Below are 22,231 nucleotides of genomic sequence, written 5' to 3' on the forward strand. Positions count from 1 at the left end.
TTTCCATCAAAATGATATTTGTGTTTTCCCTTCATCCAGATTCGGGTGACCTTATCAACAGGTCGGATGGTAAATAAACATTACGGTGGAACTAGGAAGTTTTTAATGGTGAGCATTAAATCACCACTATTTCTTGTAGTGTGGCCCACTTGAGATTTGGATCTCCTTCCATTTTGGGGTTATCCGCTAAAATGAGCTGAAAAAACAGATGGACGGCATGGATACTGAACACATACATTATGGTGGCCCTACAGTGACGGATCCAACGATCATCACCATTTGAAAAATGCTGGGACTCTTCGACCATGTACATGACAGCTGTACAATAATCCGGACCGCCAAAAACGCCGGTCCATTAACGAAAAAAAAAACACTGAACAGATGATGATCTTTTCCTAACTATCTGATTTTGTACTTTGAATCCCGATCATCCGATCACTTGATATTTTACTTTTAACCACCCATTTGATGGCCATCAATTAGAAGGTTAGGATTGCTTAACCGGTTTGATTTTCAAGATCAGCTCCATCCACAATCTGCCCCACAATGTGGATGGCCTGGATAGTCGTACATCAACTGCCAATTTTCAAAACAGCCGGGGTAGGGCCGGGTCATGCCATGGTCAGCCCAAGTCCAACATTTTAAATCGACAGTCTACATTTCTTGTCCCTACTTATTAGCCTTTTTAGTAGAGGTAGGCATCAGACGACTCAATCCGCCTAGCTCGACTCAACGACTTGTTTAGATCTGACTCAACCCGAATTGAATGGGTGAGTCAGTCCAAACCCAGTAGGAGTCGCCCAATCTAAACTCAAACCGAGTCGACTTTGAGTTACCTAATAACTTGACTTGACTTGACCCGAAACTTGATTTGGTTAGACTCGACTCGATCTGAAACCCGACTCTCTAACCCTACCCGCCGCTCTACCTTGAACTGATCCCAAAATCTCTCTCCCTCCCTCATCCTCCTCGTCTTCCAAGCCCAGCAACCACCCACCGCCATCACCCTCCTCCTCCTCCTCCTCCTATCTCTCCTCTCCGCGCTCTCGGTCTCTCCCTCCCTCATCTCTTAATCTGACTCGGTGCCAACTCAACCCGACTTGGTACTTATGACCAGACCGGACTCAGTCCGGATCAATCCGGGCCAGACTGGACTTTGATCGAGTCAGGCATGCTGGACTTGGCATCAAGTCGGATCGAGTTTGGATCGGGACTATTTCAAAACCGGATAGAGCCAAGTCAGCCGTAACTTGGTCTGACTCCACTCGATGCCCAGCTCTACTTTTTATCATGTTGGATTGATTGGAATGTAGGCCTGTTGGGTCCATTGAAAGCCCAACTACATTTCGACATTGAACTTGGTTCCCTGGCAAAAAATTTCTATCCCTCCATTTTTTCCATGTAGTGTGGCCCACCTTATTAGTGGGCCAAGTTGGCATGTTGGGCGCGAAAACCGGCGGTCGAGATCATTAGCAGGACTCAAATTGCATGTTTGCAAATGAACGTAAATGGTCAGGAGTTGGGCTGGCCATGGATGTGTAGTGGGCCAAAAATAAAGCAATCAGATGATCCTGACCATCCATTCGGTTCTTGCCAGATGATTAAAGGCCAACTGGTCATGGCCAACCTGCAGAAGTTCACCGATCAAACAGTTACTTTGTTGGAAGCTCAAGGCTCGCAACTTTCTTGTGGGGACAGACATGGTGGGCCCCACCTTTTTATCCGTAATGATTGCTGCCTTGCGTCCTGTACAAATTGCAGGGAGGATTTTTTATTTAAACATTTTTGGGCATGGTCCATCTGAGATGGGACATAACAGACAAGTGGTCTAGTTACAAGCCATGGGCCCCACTTGTTAGAACTGGAAAATAATGTATTCTATGAAAGCCCATCCATTGATCAGGTGGGCCAATGATCTGGTAATCTAGACCATTTTTCTGTTGTGTCCCTCATTGGATGGACCATGCCTCAAACATCCCACGTCGAAAGATCCTGGCCATCGGTTTATAGATCATTTTTCAGTGGAATGTGGACCACCACTGAATTTCTCACTAGTTGTCTATTTGAAAAGACTATTGCTACGGGAAATTAATTGAACTAATCCCTTATATAAGACTAACAATCGATTAATTACAAGAGAATTTGAACTGATGTGGTTGAGGGCTCGGAATGGGTTTTCGAGTCAAGTTGTTCAGAACCAATGCGGTTGAGGGCTCCGGACGGGTTTTCGAGCCGAGTTGTTCAGAGCCAAAGGCATGGAGACAGAATGAGCAACTCTCCCAATAAAGGGACGAGCTCTCATAGGATGGAACTCAATGGGGGAAGATTTGTCTTACTAAGAACGTCTACAACACAGGCGAATGACCCGTAACACAATGAGCTCAGTATATGAGCTCTCCCCACCTTTCGAGCTGACCCGATCAACTACTGCCAAGACGGTAAAAATAACTCGGAGGAGATTATACCCATATTCGGAAAAAGAAGGCCCAACCTGATCTTAGCCAAAGACCCAACCTGATCTTAGCCAAAGATCACGACGACCGTAATGGGCTCAACAACACTTTTGAGAGCAGTTTCCTATCAAATAGGGACTCTTTGACAAACAATAACAGGTAACTTTAAAACCAATAATCTAGTTCTTGTTCCGAGTTTATCAACGTAACTTAGGTATCAAATAGTCCATGACAACAATCCCTATATACCACCTCTCCACAGTCTTTGACCCAAAATCTGGTGACAACAGCTATGATTGTGCAATTGAGAATTTGTGATTAAAACATTTTTGGGCATGGCCCATCCGAGGTGGGACACAACAGACAAGTGGGGCTCATTACAAGCCATGGGCCCCACTTACTAGAACTAGAAAATCACGTATTGTATAAAAGCCCATCCATTGATCAGGTGGGCCACACATGCACAAACAAATAGAAAATTAGAAAAATGAAAACAAACCGTCTACTTGCAAGATGCATGTGTTGCCTAATCAATGAGTGGAATGGATACTTGCAGGACAAAACCCATGTCCATTGCATACATTAAGCTGTACTGGGCCAGGTCCAGCTAAAATGACCTGAGCCCGATCACGGACCCGAATTTAATCGGGCCATACATGCAATGCCCAAACCCAACCCAAGGTTCGAGCTAATCAGTCTAGATCTGGTCTAAAGCCAGGGAGGGCTCACCTGGTCAGATAGGCTACCTGACCCATATTAGTAGGCTTGAAAGTCTGGTCAGGCTAACCCATATACCTAATCCTCAGGCCCATGGCTAGCCAGAATGAATGGAGCCCAGAACCCCAATCTGGCCCACTTTCTACCCAATCCGGTCTCTTCATTGGACCATCTACAATGCATTCAACAAGATCAACGGTCTGGATCAACGAACAGGACCCGACCAATGTATGATGACCCAATATTTTGGCCAGAACCGCCCATCGATCAAAGGTGGGTCAAACCCAAATCCCCACTCTGGCCCATTGTCAACCCTACCTCATTATCCAACCGTCTGCCAACTAATGGACGGTGAAAACAAACTAAGACTCGGCGGGTGAGATCAAACGGTTAGGATCGTCTGAATAGTAAGAATTCAGCCATCAATCCAGAAAGATTCTCATGGGCACCATCACATTGCTTGCCATCAGATGAACGGCTGGATCTCCAAAGCTGGACTACCAATGTACAACTGCCCTTGATCTACACCGTCAGCTAGACTATTTTACCCTGCATCACTATCCAACCATTGGCCATTAAAGCAACGGTGAAAACAAGCTGATCAATAGCTCATACTTGACGGATGAGAGCAAACGGCTAGGATCGTACCATTTGCGAGATTTAGGTAATAATCCATACAAAAAATATTTAATGGGAACCATCCAAATTGCATCCCACTAGATGAACGGCTCGATCATCAACAGTGGACCCCACCAATGTACAAAACACAGCCCCTTGGTCTACACTTTCAGTAGTCCTGCGGAACGCTAAACCAGAGCTCTCTTTTGGATAAAAGACCCAAAACCCCGGCAAAAACCCAAACACCAAAACGCCAGCAGACTGCTAAAAATCTCTACTGTAACCCTTCTTCATGCGCTTCAATTCCTTCTCCTCATTAAAAAATTCAAATGGCATTGACAATCCCTTCAAATCCAAACCTTTCAATTTCATTTCCTTCAACCCCCCTTCAAAACCCACCAAATATCTTCAATCTCTACCGATTTTCGAGGCAGAAACGATCATTATCCAGGCAAAAACTGGTTTTCCGGGCTTCTGCTTCTGAGAACTCAAATGGGTTTCCTGGTTTCTCGTGGCAGAATGTCGCCCGCTCGCTTCAGCGTGGGTCGGAGCGGTTTTTGTTGAATTTCGGCGAGTCTTTGAAGAAGGAAACTGGGTTGGATTTGGAATTTGTGAATGTTAGGATTTCTCGGTTGGTCAATGGGATTCGGGATGCGTCGAAGAAGGGAGAAGATGTGTTCAATCGGTTTAGGTTGGAATTGGGTCCGGAGTTTGTGGAGTGGAACCGATGGGAGCGGTGGAAGGTTGGTTTTTCTTCTCATTGAATTTCTTGTTTTTCTTTTGGTTTTTATGAAATGGATCTGTTGGAAGATGATTGCATATGTCGTGTTTGTTGAATTGGAGGGGATACAGATGCATTCGTTTGGAAAAATTCATGTAATTTATGTTGAATTTAAGTGTAATTAGCTATAATTTATGTTGAATTCAAGTGTAATTAGCCATGTCTTGGGAGAAAGAGGAAAGACACTGTGCTTGACAGAATGAAAACGGCTTTTTCTTTTTTCTTTTTAGTTGGGGGCTATACTGTTGGGCTCCATGTTTCTATGATCCTTGCCGTTCATGCTGTTGATCCATCATGAATGGTCCATTCCCCAAAATCTCCCCCATCGGAGGATCTCCTCAATGATAAGCGCCTCCTTGTTTTATTTGATTCGGACTCGTCTTATTCTACAGACGTCCATTTCCAGATTACCATTCTGTTAAGAATCCAAAATGATAGATTTATTGAGTTTCCATACTGTCTTCGACCTCTCTCTGAATGAATCAAAATGAAAGCTTTCACTAGCAATTTAATAATTTTAGTACTTATCCAGGCACTACATATCAGACTGAATTTTAACTGATTAAAGCCCCTACTGGTGATACATATGGAGAATGCATTGTATCAGTTTCCCCAAAATATAGATATGCATTGGCTGATACAATACATCTCAGTGAATTTTTGGAACCACCTTTCCATTGATTGAAAATGCTGATTGATTGTTTTCTTCCAGTTTGCTTCTTCTTCTTCTTCTTCTCCTTCATGATAGGTAAGCTGGGATCAAACCTGTCTCCTCGATATTGAAACACACCCTGTCTACCATTGGGCTACAGGCTTGAAACTTTCTTCCGCTTTGATATTTGTTTTTGTTTGTTTGTTTTTTTATTTTTTTATTTATTGAAAGATTGTTCCAGATTTTGCACTTCAAAAAAGAAAAAAAAAAAAAGAAAAAGAAAAAGAAAAGATTCTTCCAGTTTGCTTTTATAAACTTGGCATTTATAATTTTCTAGGTTATGCTTCATCTTATAGTCTTCAATACTGGACATATGCTTCCTGAAACTTTCATATTTATACGATCTGATAGGGTTCAAGCCAATGCCTTAGTGGTAGACGAGTGTGTTTCAACGTTGAAGTCTTGGGTTCGAGCTCATACTTACCTATACAAAAAATAAAATAAAATCTGATTCCTCGGTTGGCCTTAGTTTTCTTCAACAAAATGACTTTTCATTACATAGCATTTCCATAGTTCTTATAATTTTGATTTATCTTGTCATGATCAGTAGATCGTCATTTGTCTTAAAAGCTTGTTATTGGATCGATATGCTATTTGTTTTATATGTAGTCCGTTCTTGTTATTGCTAGTAAAATAAACAATGATATAGTCATTCTTTGTACTCAGGACATCAAGAAATGGGAACCTAAACGAATTGGTGCGCTGATTTTGTATAGTTTTGTTGTGATAATTTCATGTCAAAGAATTTATATGGCCTATACAACTGCCCGTCTTAATCAAAGCAAGAAAGAGTTAACTGAGGCATATATGGAGGCATTGATTCCGGAACCCTCTCCATCCAACATTAGGAAGTAAGTGTATGATTTGAAGGATCTAGGTTGCTTCCATTTCAAAATTTTGAATGCATATGCATTAATCATGTAAATCTTTATCAATCTTGTGATTGAAATGAATGAGCAGAACTTATAAACAAATTATTTTCATTGTCCATTTTCAGGGTTGTTAATATCTTTGTATGGAAAACGGGAAAGCTATCATCTTTTGCTCATCATTTCATGCAACATTTTGCCTGTTGCCTTCATAGTCTATTTAACTAAGAAACTTGCTTCTTTGAGAAGTTTCACTCCTTATATTGCATGCTATTTAGTTTTCACCTTGTGCTTAGTTTAATCATGCAATCAGTTCAAAGTATCGTTATCGTTATGTGTATTGATGATCGATATTTTTAATAGCTTACGCTAGTAGTGTAGCTTAGTCTTTATGTTACATAGCTCATGAAAATAGCTTAAGTTGCATGTAGCCTATGATACATGCTAATTTATATACGCCACACTACATAGCCTATGCTATATGCTACGTATTCACTAAAGCAAAAATCAATTAATGTTTCAATAATTTAATACATTTTTCTATTGGTAAAAAAAAATTAGTTAATCTTTTCAGCAATTTTATTGAAATAATAAAAGTGACACTATTAGACCAATTTTGTTGCTCTTTCTTTATCTTTATAGTTAATCTTTGCCCTATTTTTTCTATTATTTTATGCTGTGTTTGGTTTTCCATGAAATTTCATTATCAATCAGTCTAACTTTGGTGCAAAATATCATGAAAATTTACGACATTTGGTGCAACCAACTGCAATCTTAATTAAAAATCTCGAAGTAGCACGCTATGTAGCTTATGTCTCATGCTTTAGAGGAGTGAATGCTACGGTACACATTGTTTGCTATTTTAAACATTGTTGATGACTTGGGATATGAAAACATGTATCGATACCGTTGATAAAATGGCAGAGTCTGGGGAATGTATTGTTGTTTAAGCGTTACATTGGGGGAAAGGTGGGATTTTTCATTGAAACTCCAAGAGATGTAAAAAGACATGTTTAGACACTTGGGACTCAAAATATTACAAAAAACAATTATACGCAATAGGCTCCTAATTTATAGGGGCCTTAAATCATGCGTTGTGGAATTATATCCAAAATGAGTTCATATCATTCAAATATCATACAATGCAAGTAATAAAACACAAACAATTATTCTAAAAAACTAAAGAGGTACCTTCTAGGGAAGTGGTTTTGGAGATTTGGTGTGGAGGAAGAAAGGCTATGGAGGGAATCAATAGCTTGTAAATATGACATTCAGGAAGGAGGATGGTGGGTAAAGAATTCCTCCTTTTATTGATCTTTTGGCTTATGGAGGGGGTTTCTTCAATGAAAGAGTAAATTCAAGGAGGGGATCTGTCTCTCTTATGACATTGGCAAACAGATTCGGTTTTGGAAGGATGTGTTGATTGGTGATTGTTCTCTCGTCGTGTTTGCTTATCTAGTTTTAGTTAGGGTTGCCATCGATGTGGATGCAACCATAGAGTTGATGCTTTTCCCTTGTTGGTGATTCCGTGGTCTGGTTTATCCCTTGTTGTACTTGTAGGAATCTTTTGGATGAGGAAGCCGAGAAATATATTCAGTTCCTAGGTTGGCTTCATTGTCACAAGTTTTATCTAGGTGAAAAGGACTCGGTTTGGCTCTTCGAAAAGTCGGGACTGTTTTCGGTCTGATCATTTTACAATCAGTTTGGTCATCCTTCATTGGTGATAGGAAGAGATGGTCTTTCTTTTTCATGGTTGTCGAAGGCCCCTCCCAAAGTTTCGGCATTCACTTGGTCGGCGGGACAAACAAGATTCTCATCACCAACAATCTCTAAAAGAGGTCATTATCAATTCCAAATTGTTGTATGACGTGTATGAGGGGTGTGGAATAGGTGAACCATTTTCTCTTTCATTGTGATTTCACTTGGAATGTTTGGATAATATTCATTGCTCTTTTTGACTTGCCTTGGCTGATGCCGGGGTCCATTTTGAGCTTGATTTAATCTTGGATGGGTGTGGATCAAGAAGGAAGGAGATCATTTTGAGGAATCTAGTGATGATGGCTATTTTGTGGGAAATCTGGAAGGAAATGAATAATTATTGTTTCCAAAACAAGAAGGGATTGGAGATGGATGTATATAAAAGGGTCAAAGTGGATGTAATTGGGTGGGCCGCTTTTATAAAGGGGATGGACCAAAATGATTGGTCTTTTTTAGCTAGTGTGTAGTTTTTGTTTTGTATCTTTGAGCTTTTACTCTTTGCAATAAATTGCTGTGAATTCTCAAAAAAAGAAAAAAAGAAAAAGGAAAAAAAGGAAAAAAAGGAATTTCCACTAATCAAATTTTGGTTGTGATGCAATTGATGATCACCAATGATAATGGTGGCATGTCAGGTTTTGGGCGGTGTAAACGCAGTTCGTTTTGAATTCAGATCAGGTTCGGTTAGTTGTTTGTTGCAAAGATGGATTGGATGGTGGGTAATGGTTAGGTCTGAAGGCTTGGTTGTTGGATCTGGTTGGTTAGAGTTGGTCCATAAGGTGTTGGTGGCGCAGAGGCAGATGTTGTTGGAGTAGAGCAAGTTCAGGAACCAATTTGATCGGCTAATACAAACGACCAATCTCGTTTGATGGAACCGGATTTGGTTTGGAGAGCAACGAGTTCCGCGAATCTGGTCGGATGAAGATGATAGTGTGCGGGAGCGGGGTTCTAACGAATGGATTGATTGTGGAACCGATGGTGATGCAAAATGAGTGATGGCCGATGGTGTTGCAGGGTGGCTGATGGCGTTTGGACAACAAAACCAATGACTGCTGTGATGAAGATGCTATGTTCGGCATAAATGATGGACTCGTTGATCAGATAAGAGGAAGTCACTGGATCAACAACTTGGATAAGAGATAGGCTCTGATGCCATGTAACTCACAAGGGATACATTGTGGAAGCTATATTGTATATATTTCATTAAGAATGACAACGAATATATAGAAGAGGTGGGAGATCTATAGAGATCTGTGGGAGATCTTAGCAAATATACATGAATTCATTTGTATAGCTATCCATAGCGTGTACAGCTGTAACATGGATCTTATACTCTTAACACACAGACACACACAAGCAATTGTGGAAATGCGTTTAGGCTACACACACACACACACACACACACACACACACACACATATATCACTTGAACCATGTTCAACACCTGAGCATCACAAGCCTCCTCCACCAAAGCCAACTCTTGCATCTTGTTACCAAAATGCCTTGTCTATGCTCACCTCAAAAGCTCCTACCTGTTATTCCCCTCACCAGCCACAACCAATGCATCTCTCTGAGTCACCTCTCGAAGTTTGTCTTCTTGAATCCCAACCTACCCAACAACAACAAACTTCGCATCCATCTTTGCCTCGTAAGGATTTTGAGTTCCCCCAGCTACAAGTTAAACATGTCTGGAAAATCAAGATTCCTGTTGGAACAAATGCAGATGGGACTTTGAATCAAAATTCTGCCCCAAAAACATCCTTAAACTGGCAGGCAAAAAATGCAATCAATCAAAATCAATCTCTACAATAGATCTTGGCAAATCAACAACAGATGCCCTCTCAGAATAACTCCAAATTGTCCACTTTGGCAGAAATGGTGCAATACATAATTTCTATTCTTGAAAAAGAATTACACCAAATTGCCATGATAGTTACCAATTAGACAATTGCGAGCTCACTTCTTACACAAAAAAGAAGCAAAAAAGAAGTCTTTGGAAAATTAGTTATCCACCATTCTGGCCTCATCATCCCCTCAACCATCGTTTCTTCAAGCCTATCCCTCCTTTACACCCACTTTTTTACTCTATCCTAAACATCAAGCATTAGCCTTTAACTCCATTACCACAGTCTGCAAACCCATTCGAAGACCCTTTCCCTCCATCACTCTTGAAATACCTCCAAAGCCAAACCCTTTCTACTCCTGCTATAACATCTGTCTCAATCCCCGACAACCTTTTGAGAATGGCCTCCTCGTTCTTCCCATCCCAAACCCCATAAGTTCACACCATACACACCTCCTCCTTACCTAACTGAAAATATTACCACTTCCTCTGTCCCAGATCTGACCACCCTTCTAGCCTGCACAATAGATCTCAACCCAATCACCTCTTTCCTTCGTGCTACATCTATCCAATCACCCTCACCTGTTGCTATAGCTATCAACTGATGTAGGACAATTAACCACTTGCTCTAAAAGCTCGAATTGTTAGAGTATGGCGAATTAATCCCTTTATCTCATAGCCCAGGCTCCACATCTCATGGGTTAGGACCTCAGCTGAACCTCCTTCGTGGGACCCAAATCACATGTGCCGCCCACCCCGAGTGTGTCCCCGCATCCCACGGGCTACCCCACTCGAGCCTGGTGTGAAATGCGCATTAATCACCCCTGGTAAGGAGTCTCGAACACGAGACCTCCCCTGCGGGCCCCAGATCGCATGGGTCACCCACCCCGAATGTGCCCCTGCATCCCGTAGGTGACCTCACTCGAGCCCAGTATGAAAATGCCCCTGCATTAATCACCTTCGGTGAGGACTCTCGAACACGAGACCTCCTACTCTGATACCAATTTGATGCAGGACAATTAACCACTTGCTCTAAAAGCTCGAATTGTTAGAGTATAACGAATTAATCCCTTTATCTCATAGCCTAGGCCCCACATCTCATGGGTTAGGACCTCGGCCGAACCTCCTTCGTGAGCCCTAAATCACATGGGCTGCCCCACCCTGAGTATGTCCCTGCATCTCACGGGTTACCCCACTTGAGCCCGGTGTGAAATGTGCATTAATCACCCCTAGTAAGGAGTCTTGAACACGAGACCTCTCCCGTGGGCCCCAAATCGCATGGGTCACCCACCCCGAGTGTGCCCCTGCATCCCACAAGCGACCCCACTCGAGCCTAGTGTGAAAATGCCCGTGCATTATCAACGCTCAAATTCCAAATCCGGGCTCCTCTTATGACTCCACTGAGGAATACTTGGTGTTCATGCAACATGGAACTGTGCAAGACCTGTTTGATGATGAATTTGAAGCAGATGACCCTTCACAACATGGTAGAAGAACACCTACCAGAGGCAATTATGCTGAAACGATTGATAAAAAAACCATTTGTTTAACATTGATGACATTCCACCCTTACAATGGCAAACTCGTGTTTTTGAAATGTACTCTTGGTGTGCCGCCAAAATGCATAGGCTCAACACCACCGTGGCACATATGATTCAAAAGTTTGTCGAGCACCTTACTAGCTGTCTTCGCAAATGGTCGAATAGCTTGGAGAATACAAACAGCTGCAGGCTCTCCAGTCCTTGACTTTTGAGGCATTCATGGGACTCATCTAGGGGTGCACATGGAGCCGGTAAAACCGGTAAACTGGACTGGAACCGACCAAACCGCACATTTTGGTCTGGTTTTGAAGTGCACCAGTTCCGGATCTGAAAATCAAAGAACCGGCTAGTTTGGTTCGGTTCTCGGTTTGGGGTTATGTAGAACCGAACCGCACCGCACCATGAACCGGATCGTAGAACCGAACTTGGAACCGAACCTGGAAGGGGATCGTGAAGCAGACTGTAGAACCGAACTTGGAACCGGACCGTGAAGCAGACCGTAGAACCGAACTTGGAACTAGACCGTGATTATCATGCTTAATTGGACTTGTCTTAAAGCTATTTTATGAGTTTATAATGTATTTTACTTGTTTATTTGACTCGTTATTTATGGTATACAATGCGCCCTTTGATTGTTTCCGTAAATGTCTTTTTGCACACCTTACACAATATCTATACCATTCATCAAATGGATCATAACATGAATGGACATGGGATGGATTTTGAAAAAAAAACATGCAATTGGGCTGGATTATAAAAAGCCCAGAACCGAACCGGTTTTTACGGTTCGGTTCTGATTCGGTTCTAGGGTGCAAACGGTCCAGTTCCAGTTCCGATTCCAATTTTCCTGGAACCGTTAGGAATGGTTTGGTTTCGGTTTCATCCCAGAACCGGACCGAACTGAACCGTGTGCACCCCTTGACTCATCTACAATGAATTCATTGGCTACATCCAAACTTTTTAAGAAACGGGCCGAGATGAATTCCTCAAGGCCAAGCTGTGTTCTTTCTGTTGGAAACCGGGGAAACACTGAGAAGTGAATCAAACGAAGTACACGCAATTGCACAACCAAGTCCAAACAAGAACAATTCGAACTTTACGTAGAAAAACACTTGCGAGAAAAAAACCACGGCACAACGACGAGTAATGCACTATGAAAGCAAAAATTACAAGATAGAGAGTTTTACCGATTCGAACAAGCCTCGAATCCTTCCTCAAACCCTAGTTATGCCCTTGAGCCCTTGGGAATGAATTAGAAAGCCCTAATACACCTCTTTCGTACCCTAATCCCGATTACACTCGATATATATACTATCACAACCGGAATAGGAAACACCTTACGCACTTACGTAATTCTGCGCACATCTTCGATGGGACCTTCGATGGCATCGACAACCCATTGAGGATCTGTTGACGGCATTGAACTCCTTCGATGTCATCAAGTAGTAGCACCAAAATGTTCTAGCAACTAACATGAATTTTCTGGATTTTGTCAATGGGATCGAGCATCTTTTAATGGCATCAAGTGGTTTGTGGATGCTATCGACAGACCCCTGTTACTGACAGATTTAAGACATCAACAACAATCTTCACTATGTCTTAAATCTTCATTCTTCATGGCTCCTTATCAATCCTCATCTCTAATCCCGCCTTTCATCATAGCTCCACCATCGCTTCTCGTGTACACTCCGTCTTCCATTTACGCCTTTGCCAAGCCCAAAGAAGTTGCAAAAAACTTGAAATTACTATGGGAACCACCTTAGTAAGCATGTCAGCCGGATTCACGCTTGTGTGAATCTCCTCTAGAGTCACGCATCTTTCCTCAAGCACCTGTTGGATAAAATGATGACGCACATCAATATGTTTAGTACGTGAGTGATAAACATAATTCTTAGCTAAATTAATCGTGCTTTCGTTGTCATAATTAACCGGCACGGCCTCTTGCTGAAGCCCGAACTGATTTATTATTCCTCTCAACCAAATACCTTCCTTGAACACTTCTGTCACTGCCATATACTCAACTTCGGTGGTAGAAAGAGCCACCACAGACTCAAGCTTAAACATCCAACTAATCGCTCCACTCGCTAGCACAAACGAGTAATCGGAAGTTGAAATTCTATTATCCACACTGCACACGTAATTTAGATCCACATAGCCTACTAACTTGGCCCCTGATTTTTCAAATGATAAGACGTAGTCCTGCGTACCTCAAATATATTGAAGTAGCCATTGCACTGCCTCCCAGTGTTGCTTGCCGGGGTTAGACATGTATCTGCTAATTACACCCACCGCATGTGAAATATCTGGTTTTGTTCAAACCATGACATACATCAAGTTGCCAATTGCGCTCGAATAAGGCACACGAGACATATCCTGCTTTTTTTAATCTATTTTGGGACACTATTTATAAGATAACTTAAAATGAGTCGTGTGGGGAACGCTGACCGATTGTGCCTTGTCCATCCCATACTTCATCAATCCCTTCTCAAGGTATTCAACCTGAGATAACCATAGCTTGCTCCTCTTCCTGTCTCTGTGTATGTCAATGCCGAGAACTTTCTTTGCAATCCCCAAATCTTTCATCTCGAATGCCACTAATAACTGAGTCTTCAGTATGTCAATCTCAGACATGCTATGACCGATGATAATCATGTCATCAACATAGAATACCAAGATAATAAGCTTCCCATCACTCAGTGTCTTGTAATAGACACAATGATCATACTCCTGGTAAACTTTTGACTCACCATGAAAGAGTCAAATATCTTGTACCACTGCCTAGGCGACTGTTTCAGGCTGCTTCAACTTGCAAACCTTGTTCTCTGCCCCTTGTATTTCGAAACCTTCTGGTTGCTTTATTTAAATCTGTTCTTGCAATTCCCTATGCAGGAAGGCAGTCTTCATGTCTATCTGTTCTAGCTCGAGATTGTATTGTGCAACTAGCGTCAATACGAATCTGATAGATACTTGCTTTACTACCAGCGTGAATATATCAGTAAAGTCCACAACTTCTCTCTGAGCATATCCCTTTGCTACCAACCTTGCCTTGTACCTATCCTGTTTCTTCTTGAAGATCCTCTTGCACCCATTGTTTGAATTATCTCTGATATTATCGAAATATCTCCGATATTATCTATATCTCTAGCTCAACAATACCGATAACACTAGTAGCGATATCGATAACATTGATAGTATAAAAAATTCTAGGTATCGGTGATGTATCGCTAAATATCGCCGATGTATCGATATTGTCAATATTTTCAACTGTGTAAATTCCAGATGGTCGCTTGTATTGCCAATGCATCGATACTGCCGGTGTATCGCCAATATTTTCGTCTGTGTAAATTTCAGGTGTCGCTTGTATCGCCAATGTATCTGCAATATTTCGATAATATCTCAAGTGTATTAACATCATAAAAAATCTGTATATAAAAAAATTCCCATTTCATATTTTTTTATAGGCGCATGGTTTTATGCAGTGTTCAATTTGTCGACAATAATATTTGATAATATCGCACTATTATTATTATCGCAACTTGGCGATATTAGGACCACAATCTTTCGTTTCTTTTCTAGTTGTCAACGATTTGTTGGGAAATATCACGTGTTGTTGATATTCTGAAATATCAATGGATCTTTGGATGGAAGGTTGGATGGATAGATGGGATGGATGAGATGGTTGGACTGATTTCTTATGACAAACATGCTTTTGTGCCCCCATTAAATAGAAACCTTTTATGTATGCATTCTTTTTCGATTCCTAAATATACAACTATGTATGTTTTAGCATCTCCTGAGGTTCCACTGAAAAATTCCACCGTTTCCCCAGGTTTCCCCGCATTTCCAGTTATTAACGAAATTATCGGCGGTATCGATATTGTTTCCGTATCCCTGGCTAGCGAAACTTGTAGCGATACCGAAACTTCAAACACTACTTGCACCCAATCGCTTTTTGGCCAACGGGAAGTTCCACTAGCTCTCACGTCTCATTTTTGTACAAGGAGTCCATCTCATCATTTATCGTTGCTTTTCACCTTTCGACATTTGGCTCATCAAGAGCCTCCTAAAAAGTAGATGGATCCCCCTAATCCGTAATGAGGGCAAATTCGACATTCGAGTCATCCTTATATCTTGCCAGTAACCTACGATCCCGTGGCGGATTCCTTCTCACAAGTGGCCACTCCAGCTGCTCTTATACTCGTGTTTGTGTCTCTGTATCAGCATGTGTCTCATATCTATCTAATTGAACGTCCACAACCAACTTTTCGGCTTCCTTCTGCTCATCCTTATGGAACAAGGATGCTTCGTCGAATTTGATGTCACGAGTACTAAGGATAATTTTTCGTGTGGTCCGGTTGTATAGCCCATACCCCTTCACACCATTACCATAGCCGACAAAGACGTATTTTTTAGCCCTTTGGTTCAGCTTATCTCTCTCAACTGATGGTACGTGAGAGTAAATATCGTAACCAAATACACGGAGTCTCGAGTAGTCTACTTGTTGACCACTTCACACTTCCTTTGAAATTTTACATTTAATGGCCATAGAAGGGGATCGATTTACCAAGTAACAAGCTGTGTTAACAGCCTCAGTACACAATTTTTTGCCCAACCCAGTATTATTGATCATGCATTGGGCCCTTTTCAAGAGAATCCGATTCATCTGCTTAGCGACACCATTTTGATCTGGTGTGTGGCGCATTGTGTTGTGCCTGACAATCCCTTCATCTTTATGATATCGATTGAATTCCCCAGAAGTGAATTCTCTATTGTTGTTTGTTCTTAACACTTTCACTTTTCGCCATAACTAATTTTCCACCATCGCCTTCCACTGTTTGAAGTTGTGGTGAAAACATCAGATTTATTTTTCATAAAATAAACTCACATTTTTTTGAAATAGTCGTCAATGAACGTGACAAATCATGACGACTCTCCAACAGAAACCACGGCTGATGACCCCCATACATCGGAATGCACATAATCTAGAACTCCCTTACAAACATTTTCCCCAAACTTAAAAGACAACCTTGATTGTTTATCATATATACAATGCTCGCATATACTAAAATCAATGCTTTTAAAAACTGGAATTAAACAACGGCTAGAAAGTACGTTCATGCCCCGCTTGCTCATGTGGCCTAAGCGTGCATGCCACATACGTGCAGGCGTGGAATCCGCTACAGATGCTGCAACTCCACCTGATGAAGTACTCCCGATCAACCTGTAAAGGTTTTCATTCCTCTACACCTTCATGACTATGAGTGCCTCCTTTAAAACTTTAAGGACACGATCGAAACTAGTGAATTTGCTCCCAAGTACCTCGAGTACTCCCAGGGATATTACTCTTCCTCAAATCAGGAACGTGTCTCATTTCTGTCAAGATACGCTCCATGCCATTAAACATCTTGATGCCCACCAATCCAACGCCTACCACTTTACATGCATCATTATTACCTATAAAAAACTTGGCCACCATTTTACTCACTGTAACTGGTGAACTAACTCTGATGAGGGGTCATTGGTACGAATCTCCTGTATTCAAAATCCATTCTTCGTCCAAGTACCCAGATTTTGATGCGGTCAGTATGTCACTACCATTCGTTTTCTCATTGGATTCAGTGTGGGCTTCCCTGAAAGAGTTATTTGAATTCTCCTTTCTCGACTTGGGATTCTGACAATCCTTCTTCATGTGCCCTAACATGCCACGAGCACTTCTACTTTCCTTTGCCCTTGCCCTTGGATTTGGACCTCGATTGTGAAGATCCACTGTCTCGCTCAGAATTTCTCCCCCTTGTAACCAGTGCATTTGTAGAAGCACCCACGTCACCGTTTTTCTTTCTCATTGCCTCGACTGAAGGGCTAAGATAACGGTGTCAACACTAATGGTCGTTTTACTGGTGCACAAAGAGTCCTTGAATGACTCATATGAAGCTGGGAGAGAATTTAGCAGAATACATGTCTGATCCTCATCTTTCATCGTCTCTTCCACATCCAACAATTTGCTAATCAACCTATTGAAGTTACTAATGTAGGCTCCAACGTTAGCCCCCTCTGCCATCTTCAGATTGAATAACTATAGCTTCAAGTACAAACGATTCTCAAGAGATTTCTTCGCAAAGATATTCTCTAATTTTGCCCATGTACTTGCTGCAGTTTTCTCTCTCATAACATTATAGAGGACTTCATCCGTTAAGCACAATTGGATAGAGGTTTTAGCTTTTTTATCCATCTTGTTCCATTCTTCTTCTATCATATATTCCGGTCACTTTTCAAGGAGAGCTTTGTCTAATCCTTGCTGAACTAGGATACCATTCATCTTAACTTTCAATAGTTAAAAATTGTTTTTACCAGAGTATTTTTCTACATCAAACTTCAAGTTAGATGCCATTGATACCTTACTTTCAGATTCAATCTGCTTCCCAACGTTATATCTGATACCACTTGTTGGAAACTGTGGAAATACTCAGAGACGAATCAAGCAAAGTATATGCAATCGCACAACCAAGTCCAAACAAGAACAATCCGAATTTTACGTGGAAAAACCCTTGCGGGAAAAAACCACGACACAAAGCGACGAGTAATGCATTATGAAAGCAGAAATTACAAGAGATAAGAGTCTTACCGATTCAAACGAGCCTCGAATCCTTCCTCAAACCCTAGTCATGCCCTTGAACTTGTAGGAACAAATTAGAAAGCCCTAATACACCTCTTTCATACGCTAATCCCGATTACACCCGATATATAGATTCACGGACTCCTCTTTCCAGAAAAGATAGCATGCACTCACAATGGTGTGGCCCCTTCTTTGTAGATTATCAATGGTTAATACTTTGTTCCAACCCGTGAGCCAAGCGAATGCTGCCACCTTTGATGGGCATGATGCAAGTGTCTTTTCTAGTGGTATGATGCCCTAGAAGAATATTCGAAGTTCATTCAAATATCTTTTTACCATTTTTTATTTTTTAAAATTTCTGTTATTGTGTGATGACCCCAAGTAGTTGGGATAAGGCTTAGATGTTGTTGATGATGATCGAAATCTGTCATTTTGTGGGGTTTATTGGGAAGAACTTCTGCAACAATTACTTGAAATTTCTGGTATATCAATTCCTACACATTGTCCCTTTATTTGTATTCAGAATCATGCTCATATTGTCATATCTGTCTTCATGCTTATGGGAATATTGGAACGGTCTTCGAATTTTTGACGGCGTGATCTTTTGGCTTATTCATATTTTAGTTTGTGTGTTTGTGTGTGTGTGAAGTTATGTGAAGTTAATTTGCCAACTATATGTATTGCTTAGAAAATTGACTGCTTTCAAACTTGATATTTTCTAGCTTCTCTATTTCTTCTCTATGCATTGTTTGGCTTATGATGAGATGGGACAATAATTTCCATGTCTTCTGATATTTGCCCTTACTGTAGGTTGAAGAAGAGTATATGGAGGAAGACAATGCCCAAGGGACTGAAAATTAAAAAGTTTATTGAAGGCCCTGATGGTGCACTTATTCATGACAACTCCTATGTTGGGGAAGATGCGTGGGTTGAGGATCAAGACCCTTCTCAGGAAAATGTTACAAAAATCATTGATAGTGATACAACATTAAACCAGGAACAAAAGGAAGAGTTGAAAGAAGAGTTAGGCATTACAGGTTGGTCTCTGCACATTTCAGTTATTGGCTGTCTTGTTTGATATTATAGATTCAGGTCAAATGTGTGGTTTGGTTAAACATTCCATTTTGAATTTGTTTATATGTATATATGTAAATGGTTTACACATCTATGTTTTTTATGCACACACGATGCACTTTTCTTCTTCTAATGTTTGCTTTAGAAGATTACATTTTTTTTTTCTGATAATACCAAAAGTAGAAAAAGAGTGTATGCATAAGAAAGAGACACTGTAGATGTCCATTCCCAATAGGTACTGTGCACCTGACTGATGTAGTGGAGATTGTCATTGAGAGTGTGATCAAAGAGGAAATTGGAAGATCAAATCTCTATACAAGTAGGAGTGTATAAAGCCTCAAAGGAATAGTGGAGAAAGTCTCTAGAGTTGCAATAAGTGCTATTTACGTACCAGAAGACACTTGAGAAACAGCCCATGTCCAAGACATATATAAAGCTCTCTTTACACCCATGCTTCTAACGTAAACCCCAAAAAATAAAGGGAACTTCAAACTCAAGATGTGTAAACACCAACCTTCCTACTCAAACTAGGAATCTAGCACTTTAGGCTCTATTCTAAATGAACACAATTGGGTCTGCACAAAGACCGAGCATAGGTTACATAAGATTTCTAACAGTCTCCTACATAGCTCCTAAAGTGGGCATTGCACTAATGAACTCCTATAGTAGGCGCTTGGCCTGTTTTAACCTCCACAACACCCCTAGAAACTTGCCGCATGATCCTATTCCCTATAGATCGGGCTCATGACCTATTAGTCCTGGCACGTTTACCACTTTTTGCTATTGTAATATCCATGGAGTATGATGGACAATAAAAGTCCATTGATCATGGCATTAGCCCCTATATATGCACATGATGCAATAGGCATTGAAGAGCCTAAGATTGCCATTCGGCTAAATGTTAATCTTATGTAGACCTCACACATAATCATATAATATATGTGGGGCCCACAAAACATAAAAGATGTGGATTTCAAACATGTGGGATGGGGCTCAACTTGAACTACATCAGTCCCTCTTAGTTGGGAAGAATTTGCTCATCTTCAAATATGACTAGTTGAACATAGTGGACCTCTATTTGGATTGTTAAGCATAATGGCCCTTCTCGTGTCACCTGATTTTGCAGTTCGCTTGTATTTGATGATGCAATCCACCTTTTTGCACGGGCACATCTTTCACTAGACTCCATGTTATATTGAACTGTCTCCTTTGTGGTTTTTTCATGAAACGAACCAAGGTTACCTGGGTAGTATTTGTGGTTCTCTCTGGTATGTGGTCAGGAATGGGTATGCATTATGCTACATTATGTGGTGGGGTGGGAGTGCAATCATGTAGGTCACTCCAATACGTGCACCCAGTATATGCAAAAAAAAAAGAAGTATGTGTAATGCATTTTTTAAAAAAAAATACAAATTGATATTGTAATTTTATATGTGAAATGATGAACATTGTTCTTGTTATTGAACCTATACATGCATAAGATCATATTCTATGCATGCTATTGCATAAGTCTAAATCTGTATGCTCCAAATATAAATTTACATTGCAACTTAATCAACACTAAGAGTGCAGAACCATACTTTTGGATTGGTAAAATAGCAATCCAGATTGCAAATGACCCCGAGTCTGGCTCAAGCGATTCGGAACAGAAAAATGTTGGGGTCTTGGTGATTTAGGTAGCATTGAACTGAGCAATTGGATTCAGAACAAATTTGGGAATTACCATTGATTATGCTGTTCCTTGCGATCTTTGAGATAGAGATCCTGATCATGAAAGTGATGCTGCAGCAACTCCATCTTGATCATCAGGAAAATCTCATATAGTTGTGTTTTTTTTTCGAAGATTGAAAATGTTATTAGAGGGAGCCAGGGGCAACCCTAAAAGGAGTCATGAAGTAGTTGTTGAGGACACATTACTTGTAATATCCACCAGATGTTGTGAACCTTCTCTCTCACGGGTACTAAATATGAACTGTACACCAACTTTGTGGTCCCCATCAAATTGCCATGACCATCTTAGTAACATGTCGTATGCTTTCATATCCACAACCTTACATGGTACCTCGTTGGCTCATTGTTATATTTCTTGCCAATGGAAAAATATTCATGTCATTGTTCTGTTACTGTAGCTTCACACTTATCATTGAGCCATGTTATCTTACAGGACCTCGGATGTTTCTCCATCTTAGGTTCTTGGCCTATTTAACACACCTAACTCTCCCAAAACCTTGCCATGCAACCCTATTTACATATCAGGTTCACAGCCTATTAAATCTCAAACTTCGACTCATTTTACCACCTTTGCTATTCTAATATCTTTGGACACCTGTGGGCTTCGATAACCGAATTATCAATTCATGTTGACCACTTCAATAACCAAATTATCGGTTGATTGAAATTAAGCCTCCAAGGACCTAATACATGATTTTATCTATTGGTGGGGCTCACAAAACATAAAAAAGATTTTTATTTTTATTTTTATGTCCAATGTCATATTGGATGGCACTTATCCATGGCGAGGCTCTTCTCATTATTAACAACTCGTTGGGCTTCTTTATGTCAAAAAGAGTTATTGGGGCAGCTTTGTAAATGTTCTTTTTTGTATCATCAGTATAATTATAGCCTGATTCATTAGGTGTCGTTTGACACCCTTTATTTGGGTGTATTTGGAGGTAATGGAATGTAAAAGCACCTTTTCGGCGTGTTTGGCACTGTGAAATGGGAGGTATATGGACTCGGAGGTAAACGAAAAGTTACTTTTTGGCATGTTTTGAAATCCCTTTGTTTTGTTGGGAATTCAGTGTAATTGGTGTGGAATGCCTTTTTGGCTCCCTTTGTAAAGGCGAGAGAGTCGCATGAGTAATGAAGGTGCAGCTAGGCTACTAATTCGCTGTATACTTGGCACACTGATGATACCTTGAAACAATCCAATTATTGGTTGCATCACTAAAATCACACCAAGAGAATGATCCGAACTGTTCAAACATTGGCCTTCTAAATGGATGGTTAAACAATGTTGGCGAGTTGATCGTTTGTGGCCCACCTGAGGCTTGGAATTTCCTCATTTTTGGCCAAGTATATATTTCAATGGGCTTATTACAATCATTCTGTCAAATATCACATAACAAATTTGGGATATTAAAACTTATTTAGTTAATCAAATTTAGGTTCTTGTGAATATACTAAAGAATTCTAATGCATCCCAATTATAGGCATCTAAACACAAATTTTGGATTCCAGTGTATTTCAATTACA

At 40.7% G+C, this 22,231-nt stretch overlaps 1 protein-coding gene across 2 annotated transcripts in view; it reads left to right on the plus strand.

The window, feature by feature from the left end:
• Positions 1-4,024: 4,024 nt before the first annotated feature.
• LOC131221029 (ATP-dependent zinc metalloprotease FTSH 12, chloroplastic) overlaps positions 4,025-22,231 on the plus strand; it is a 52,822-nt gene continuing 34,615 nt past the window's right edge. For both annotated transcript variants that reach the window (XM_058216104.1, XM_058216105.1), the window contains exons 1-3: positions 4,025-4,531; positions 5,948-6,132; positions 18,713-18,939. In XM_058216104.1, coding sequence (XP_058072087.1) covers positions 4,118-4,531; positions 5,948-6,132; positions 18,713-18,939 — 826 coding nt within the window. In that variant the 5' untranslated portion in view covers positions 4,025-4,117. The remainder of the gene's footprint in view (positions 4,532-5,947; positions 6,133-18,712; positions 18,940-22,231) is intronic.

This window comes from Magnolia sinica, chromosome 12 (genome assembly GCF_029962835.1).
Source record: "Magnolia sinica isolate HGM2019 chromosome 12, MsV1, whole genome shotgun sequence".
In the NCBI taxonomy this organism is placed as follows: Eukaryota; Viridiplantae; Streptophyta; class Magnoliopsida; order Magnoliales; family Magnoliaceae; genus Magnolia; species Magnolia sinica.